Genomic DNA, 9,332 nt, shown 5'->3' on the forward strand with positions numbered 1-9,332 from the left:
ATGTCAGGTTTGAAAATGAAGGTGAAACTGAAGTATTTGAACGTACAAAAGGCTATTTGTTACGTTTTGAATAACATTTTGGAGGATTTTGGACATCAATATCATTAAAACGGAAAAAAATACTTCAATAAACAGATTTATTTTCCTAGTACTTGATTAAAGGTATGCTCAATGTTTCTTTGCAGTATTGCAGGGGTAAAGTAAAAAAGTACATTCTCCAACACTCTTACACTCAATTTTTTTTTAAATATCAGAGGATCATTTTGCCCTGTGCTCATGTGCTCTTATCAGTATATACTTATATATACTTATATCAGTAGAGATTGTGTGAAATGGTCTCAAACAGGGGTTTTTCCGTTAATTTCAAAAGGCAAAAAAATGAATCTTTAAAAAAAAATTAAGTGCTTTTGAATGTACATTTTGTTTTCTTTACTTAAATGTCTTTTAAAAGGTGTAATGTTTTAAAATGTGTTGCTGTGATGTCTTTGCTTTGCCCCAGGTCACATTGAAAAACAGGTCTCAATCCCAATGGGGTTTTACCTGGTTAAATAAAAGTTAATTAATAATGAATTTTTAAAAAAGTAGTGAAGTTGTATATTTAACTCCAACAACAGGCTCTAAGTCAGATTATTTTGTCCTGAACATAGTAATGCTTAAAGTTGCACTAAGGGTCCACCACCTGCTTGATTTTGCTTTCATGTCCCACCGTTTCATGTCCCACCGTTTGGTCAAGCGAGCTCTGTGGAGAGGCGACACCACTCACAGTAAGAAAGAGCTTTGGTTCTTTTAAACGTGCTCTATAATTAAACATTGATTGATTGATTGATTGATAAATAACTTTAATGCCATACTGTGAAACATTTCCATGGAAAAAGCACATGCAACTCTCCACCATAGTGCACCTTTAAACTTAACTAAAGATTTGAGGAACATTTTCTTTACACACTTAATTCACTTGAGTAAAAATAGCTGTACGCACCGTTGCAGATACACTTACTGCAGTATTCGTGTAGTATGCCTCTTGCCTTGTCTCGCTGTTGTAGGAAACTCAAGTTGTGGTTGTGACTGGTACTAAACGACTCTGATGGTTTGCAATAAAAATGTCTGAACTGTTATTCTAAAAAAGTACTGCATAACCACTTCTGAGAATACTTCATTTACACTGTATATTATGCTTTCTCCACTTGCTTTGATGTTCTGTGTGGTCCCTTTACTCTTCAGCGCTCACATGTATTTGTCTTGTAAAACTTCCCGGACAGATCAAGTACGACAATAATACGGCCTTACGCTTGTATTTGTCTTCACAGTATTAATTCACTTCTCACTCCTTCAGCTTCTGGCTTGGGTCGATGCAAAACTGCCAATCTGCACCATGTTCCTGACCGCCACTAATCACTGACACCTATGTTTGGTGACCACTGCAAACTGTAGTAAAAGTGGGACAATGCTGTGGGAAATGGAGATTAAAAGGTGATAAGTGCAATAACGCCATACGAGTTCCAGTTTGTACCAATCAATATGCATCAAGGGAAACGGGACTCGCAAGCGGCCATTTTATTACAAACCAGGAAGTCAGGACATCGAGAAAGTGTTGATTTTTGCAATGAAAATGTTATCAAGTTTTTTTTTTTATTTCATTCGTGTGGATTCAGTGAAAAGTGGGACAATGTGTGAATATGTGGAGGAGGGACAGGGCTGTGGAGGATCAGACCCGAGTGTAGTGCAAGACTGTAACAATATCACATGTTAGTGTTGGGATTATCGTGAGAAGAAACAAAAAAATGGATTATTCCAGATTGAAAATTTCAAATGTTGTAATCAAGTTTTATGAAATCAAACTAAAAAGCAAGATAAATAGTACTTTACGTGTGTTTTTTGTAGTACAAATTGATTGAACTGAAACGACTCATTTGCCTACGATTGTCACGATTCTTATTATTTTACGATTGTATTGTGACCGGATCAAATCGATTCGTTTATCAATGAACCTACTGATCCCGACATCCCTGGTCTCTAGATTTGTAATTGTATTTGATCCATATTCCAAAACTCAACATCCATATGGAAAAGAGGCAAAATAAAGAAAATCAGACGGAAAATCTGTCTGAATATGACCAATGTGTCTTCTCACAATAATTGCAAATAAAACTAACATTTGTGAGACTTTGTGAGACATCTTTCTTTTGTCTTTTCCCCTTTATTCTCTGAGCAGTGGATTCATTTTCCGTGTCAAGAGTCGACTCTATCGCTATTGTAAAGAATCTGACTTCAGGAAGCTGTTAAAACTATGCGATAACACAATGGTCTGAGTGGTAAAGGCGTCTTAGAGGGTGTGTGTGTTGTGTGTGGGTGTTGTATGTGTGCGTGTGTTGTATGTGTGCATGTGTTGTATGTGTGTGTGTGTGTGTGTGTGTTGTGTGTGTGTGTGCGTGGAGGGGGTCAAGCGTGCGGGACCTTGAGTGGCCTTTACACTCCTTGTGACTGAAATGCCTGGACAGGAATGTGTTTTTAAGGCTCGCTCCAGTGCTAATGCAGGATATTAAACCAACAAAAGCCCTAGTTCAGCAGTTTGAGAGGATGCGAGCGCTGCACTCGACGGAGGCAGAGGTCGTTTAAGCTGCAACTCGCCACATTTTCATACCGTAATTGGCACTGTTTACAGAAATTGTGTTTGAATTGGCCGAGCAAAGCCTTTAGTAAGTCGTTTTTTTTAGACGAATGAATATACACTTTTTTGTTGCATAGTGTCATTTGGAAAAGGGCAGAGCAATTGACCAAATTTGAATCACTACGGAGTCATTTCTGATCGTCATCGTGGGTCTTTTTAATTGAATGTGGTTTAGTAGAGTTCAGACTTTGAAATGTATTTAAAAGACAATATCGTTTGTGTTCATGAACTTAGAATTGTCATTTTAATTTGTTTTTGATGATAATAAAACACAATGTAAAATACAACCCACTTCTCAAACTACAGTCACACGCCTACTGCTAAAGTTATTGCTCCACTACAACTACTAATACTACTTCTTACCACTCTCCTTCACTACTACTGGTTACTTCTGGTACTGCTGGGATTACTACTTACAACTAATTCCACTACTACTGTACTACTTGGATACTACAGCTGCTACTACTGCCGGCACATCCGCAGTGTTGGAATAAATACTTATGCTTATATTTTGTAGTGTTTTCCGTTACATGCAGCAAACAAAGTACTGAAACAAAGTACAAAATTCTGAATACTTCACGAGTTACATTATGCAGTATGAGGGTAGAAACACGACTTATCCGTCTGACACGGTTTGTTCTGCAGGCTTCAACAGTCCAGGGGTCAGGCCTCAACAGTCCAGGGGTCAGGCCTCAACAGTTGACCGATCACGAGACTAAATATCACGATTTTAAGATATTTCAATCGACCTTTTGTACGCCACTATCCTTTATTTTGGTAGCAAAGGCGAGCGGGGGGAACAGGTGGGGGACACAGGCGCCGCCATGTTTGTTGTGATGACGCTGCTGGGCGTGTTTCAATCCCAGACGTAAGTCAAATTTTACACCGTGATAGAGTGTGACATTACTATGGACATGTCAGTGGCGCCGACAGAGGCAAACTAACTTGTAAAAGGCAATATAACGACAGTTATGCGCGTTCTGTTTTGTTTCAGACTAATGCGGAGGACTGAATATGAAGACGCACATGTGATGTGCAATGTGTTATCAGTCCTTTGGGATAAAAGATGGGTTTACATGATAAAAATCTTCGACACGGCGGTTTCGAAAAGGCCGGTCGGTGAGTCGGCGAAACAATTGAAAAATTAAAGATTTTGACGTTTTTTCAACAAAATGCTGATTTTTTTTTCTTCCAGTCGGCTAGTTTCATACCGGGTCGGTCGGGTTACGGCAAACAGACATACTATTTTGCTCATCTTTAGTACTATTATTATTTTCTTCTCTCTAAAAAAGTGCAGTTCGAAGTTTAATTACAAGATCAACTATCACAGCGTAATCTTTTAATTTTAGGAAAGTAACTGTATTCTGAACACCACCAAATTTAGTCATTCAGGTACTTTTCTTACTCTTTTTAACTCTTAATAGAACACGTATTGGTCAGTGGCCTTTCGCTCCGAGGTCAGTCTGTAGCATACACACCTGCTTCATGGTGTCTTTCGAATCCAAAGCCTCGGGCAGTGGAGTCTGAAAACCAAAAGCAGACACAGAGTTGATCAGACAACGGCTTTAACCTGAAACAACACTGATAACACGTTTAAGCAGTGCGATATCTGCCCTCCGTTATCTCACGTTGCATGATATTCAGCTGCTGGTTTACTCTGATAGTACCTGTCGTTATTTCGCTCATAAGGTCAAACAAATACATTATCTCAGCTCTCGGAGATGCCATTGTCTGCTGCGGCGGAGGTGGGAGCGAGTGGGAGGCAAAGCGCATGAGAACAGGACACAACTTTAAGACTGCCACAACACTAGTACTTTAAAGACACAATAGTACATGTATTTCTCAACTTGGACAAATTTTGCATTCGAAAATAGCAGAAATAAACTACTCCTACTACTACTGACACATTAATGCACCTGCTAATGCTACTGCGACTACTATGACACATTACTGCACCTGCTAAGTCTATTGCTACCACGACAACTACTACTACTGACACATTACTACACCTGCTAATGCTATTGCTTCTACGACTACTACTGCTATGACACATTAATCTATGGGAGTTTTTGTTTATAGAAGATCTTCTACTGAGTGTTTTTCAAACTTCCTATAAGTGATCTGTTCTTTTCTTCTGTATCTACCTCTGTATCTTCCTGCGTTGCATCAATGAAATTTCCCCATGTGGGACAATAAAGGAATATCTTATCTTAATGCACCTGCTAATGCTACTACGACTACTACTACTACTGACACATTACGGCACCTGCTACTACTATTGCTACGACGAACTACTACTACTACTGACACATTACGGCACCTGCTACTACTATTGCTACGACGAACTACTACTACTACTGACACATTACGGCACCTGCTACTACTATTGCTACGACGAACTACTACTACTACTGACACATTACGGCACCTGCTACTACTATTGCTACGACGAACTACTACTACTACTACGACGAACTACTACTACGACGAACTACTACTACTACTACTACTACTACTACTACTACTACTACTACTACTACTACTACTACTACTACTACTAACTACTAACTACTACTACTAACTACTACGCACCTATTACTGAAACTGTTCCAAGTGTATTTAAAGTGACAGAAGGTCATTTTCAGGAGGTGGAAAGTCACTTGCAGATTCCGCTTGCAGATATAGAAAGGTAAAACCATACTACGGTGCGTTCTTCATGGAGATAATATTATACATGTTTTGTGTTATACAGCAGCAATAGAAACAACGTTTCCATCATATAAGCCCTCTCACCATTAGAATGCAGGTTTTTCTACATTTTTTGCGCACCAAGAACATGACAAAAAAACATTCTTGCACCTTATCAGCTTATCGTTCAGCAAATGATAAACGGAACAATATTATTTGGTGCTATCTGTGCATCTTTTCTTTCTAAAAGGGAAGTATTTCAACAGTGAGACCTGAAGTACTTTGAAATACATAGTAATTAGCAGCACAGCTATTAGCAACACAATACAGAATAAAGTGTGTCGATTTTTGGTCCTCATACGCATACTTAAAGGTGTACTTTAAATGTCACTTTTTTGGTGGTTGAGGTTATTGATTTGCCTAGAAAGTATAGTGTTCAACAGAAGTCTTATTCTTAATGGAGACAAGCAGGGGGCGCTCAGGTAGTAATAAAAATGCACCAATAATTGAAGTAAGATCAACAATAACGTTACACAGTTCAGCTTTAAAAACACTGAACTCTTTGTATAATAGTGACAATTCCTCTAATTCCTCTGATTGGGATTTTTATCTTTTCCCCGACAACACCTGAGTTCTAAGAGCAAATGTATCCCCGTTAAATGATCAAAATGTTGTGCGCTTTAGACGGTATCGTGTGTGAAGAATGCAGTTTTTGTCCCCGAGAGTGAGATGGAGCAGATGGACTGATAGAAATCTGGTTCACCTGTCGCCCGTGTGTGCGATTCAAACTACTGAAACACACACTAAAACGTGCTAAGACCTTCTTAAGTCATAGTGCATATTTTAAGTACCTTTTTTTCAATCACAAAAGTATAAAATAAATCGACAAAAATCTACAGTTTTTAGAATAATGCACCTTAAAAAAGGTTGATTTTTAGTAATAATTTTCCCGTTTCAGACTAAAGCATTGACCTAGGCTCGGTTTTGTCTCTGTTAAGTTTTTTATTTTGACTTTTTGTATGTATGACTGTTTTTTAAACGGGAATTGATGCGTTAAAACATTCAGATAACGCAGCAAAAACAGCCATTATTTCTAATATTGTACTATACTACCACTAACCTACTACAGTCAACTGCTTCTATTACTACGAATTAACTTCTAAGTGATTTTCTGTCTTCCTTTAATACAAATATGGATGATAATTCCATAAGGTTGTTTGTATTGTATGGCTTTCACGTCTGATTTTATACATGGAAATGCACCTCTTCTGCTACGTAATCATGTAATAGTTTGTTTCGGTTCATTTGTCCCTGATGCCAATCCTTTTACAGATGCCCTCTGTAGATTGGGGAGAAATGCCGGGGAGCCAGTATTCCTGACACAAACAGGATGACGGACAGGCACCTTTGGGTGTCGGCGCACGAGTGGCATTTGGCTCTGCTTTCTGTCAGAGCGACTGGAATGCAACAGACAGAGAAGGCGCGTGCTATCGGCTAATCACGACAGCTGGAACCTCCCCTTTGTTTACACCGCTCTCTGTTCATTAGCGAGAACAACGGAGCTCATTACTACGGAACTGCACCAAGTGGGAACCTTCACATGGTTATCATCGTTATCAACATCAGTCTGTAAAGATGTTTGGTCATTTATCATTCTTCTTCATGTATTTCCTTAACCATCTGTTCAAAAGGGAACTATCAAGCTCCTGGGCATGAAAATTCATAATAAAATCTGTCAAATCAACCAAGTTCTTAAATCTGCTTTTTAGTTATACTGGCTTCAACTTCAACAAGTTACTATAGAGAAGCTTTAAACTTGATTTTACTTCTAACATATCTGAGATATTTAGGTGAAATGACATCTGTAAATCTTTCTAACATTGGCAGCTGGAATTTTGCAGTGATTGCGGTTGTCTTTGATGATAATGTGTCAAATATTTGTTCACCAATAAGAACTGAGAGGACATATTTTGCTTGACTAATTCCTCATGTTCTCCATCCATTGAACCACTGTCTCCATTTAAGCACCAAAATGTATCCATTAAAAAAACTGCAGCTCAGTTATTTCAACGATTGCTCGAGACCAAGTCAAATTATGTCTTTGGTCCCCCAGAGCGAGTGTGAGATCAAGTCATAAAAACAAGGTTTGAGTCAAATCATTATGATCTTAAATCATTTCAGTCTGAGTCACATGTTCAGCCCATTTAACAAGAGTTTATTTTACACTTATTCTTATCAGCACAGCTTTAAACTAACTTTGAACTCCAAACCATCATTAAAATGTATTAAATGAGATCAATAAAGCGGCACAGACTGTATTTGACAACAACATCCCACTTGATTTCAGAACTGTGTACTTGGGCCTTAAAATCTCACCCATGGACACAATAAATGGATACCTTTGGCGCTGAAGGAAAAAAGGCCATTACTAAAAAATGGGTCACTCAAACTGCACCGACAATCAAGTATTGGACAAGACTTATAACGGACATTCGAAAAACGGAAAGAAAGTGACCTTTTTGATAGAATTTAGGGACTTATTTGTTGTGCCGTCTATAGTAATAATGTAGATTGTTTATTTGATTTACACTGCATGGATTACTCACAACCTCCAGTATATGGTGTTTGCTCTTCATTAACACAGAATATCAAAGTGTGTCCATAACATCACATGTTCCACGCAGGATGCAGTCAGCGGAGATTTACAGTCATCTTAGCGAAAGTAAATTTAGAAATGATGAAACCCTTTTAGTCCCATCCGGTCTTCCTCCTGTGGTCTGAAGGCAAAACCTCTGTCCTCTCTAAAGCCTAACAGGGGAGGACTGTTATGGTTAAAAGTGAACAATAAACAATACACTATTTATAACTGGAATTTAATAAAAAGGAAAAAGTTGCTTGTTGTTGCCTTCCTGTTTCTCCTCCCGAACAGGACGGATATTTAAACCTCCAAGTATTTAAACCCAAATGGGAGGAATTCCTTAACTGTGGCACAATATTTAGCTTGTCATGCTGGTTTATTATTATTATTATTATATTTTTCTAGTTGCATTGGTTAGAAAGAGTATAGTTAAATGTTTTTTTTTTCAACATTTGTTTTGTGCCTTATACGTTTATTGTGCAGCACTTTGGAACCTGTTCAGGTTTATTAAATGTGCCAAAATGGATCGGATTATTATCATTATTATTCTCATCATGATCATTATCATTATTATGTAGCAATAATTCCAAACATCAAGGAAGGTTCAAGGCAATAACTTTCAATTACCAAAGTTCAATAACCAACAATAGTAAAAGCATGAATAAGTGCAAGAAGCCACGTGAATAATACTTCTTAAAGTATTGCATTTGTGCGTGTGGAAAGTTCAGAGGGACTGTTCCCATGTGTCCTACCCAGCTGATGCCTCGTATGCACGGCTTCTCCCCTCCGTGGCGGTCCGGGAACACTTGGTAGTGATAACTTCGAAACAAATGCATCTCGTCACGGTCCCAAACGATTAAAAAAAAATCAACTTTCCCAGTCGGAGTCTGTGCAGAAACCCCCTCCAGACATCGCCTTTAGCGCTCACATTTTGGACAGACGCGCACGACGAGCAGAGGATCCGCAGTGGGACCAAATCCCAAATCCCGCTAATAAGACGCTCGGTGGGGGCCCCGCAGCTCCGTGTCCCTCATCCTCCTCCGGGCCGCTGCAGCAGGAGGACGCGCACACGCCGGGAGCCTACAACGCTTACGGCGGTTACGTGCGCTCTTTGGCACGGGAAGACGCGGAGTCATCAGAGGGAAAGAGACGCCTCCTGTGCCACACGATGACGCGTCTATTTGGTAACGCGGGGTGTGTGTGAGATGCGTGCGTGACAGGTGCGTGCGTGACAGGTGCGTGCGGTGGTGCATGTTTTTACTCAGACCAGGATTGTTTTTACGCGTCGCTTTCATGACTTAGAACGCGTTTGGTGATAATACCTGCGAAATGTTTTTT

The 9,332-nt window shown here is 39.2% G+C and overlaps 1 protein-coding gene across 1 annotated transcript in view; it reads right to left on the reverse strand.

Moving 5' to 3' along the window:
• The window catches only part of rapgef3 (Rap guanine nucleotide exchange factor (GEF) 3), a 30,059-nt gene extending 21,152 nt beyond the window's left edge, over nt 1-8,907 (reverse strand). The window contains exons 1-2 of the mRNA XM_072449247.1: nt 8,747-8,907; nt 4,147-4,191 (exon numbers count right to left, since the gene is read on the reverse strand). Of these exons, the coding sequence (XP_072305348.1) occupies nt 4,147-4,191; nt 8,747-8,830 (129 nt within the window). The 5' untranslated portion in view covers nt 8,831-8,907. The remainder of the gene's footprint in view (nt 1-4,146; nt 4,192-8,746) is intronic.
• Between the last annotated feature and the right edge of the window lie 425 nt (nt 8,908-9,332).

This window comes from Eucyclogobius newberryi, unplaced genomic scaffold (genome assembly GCF_026437365.1).
Source record: "Eucyclogobius newberryi isolate DKJ021-1_F unplaced genomic scaffold, fEucNew1.0.hap1 SCAF_17, whole genome shotgun sequence".
Lineage (NCBI taxonomy): Eukaryota > Metazoa > Chordata > Actinopteri > Gobiiformes > Gobiidae > Eucyclogobius > Eucyclogobius newberryi.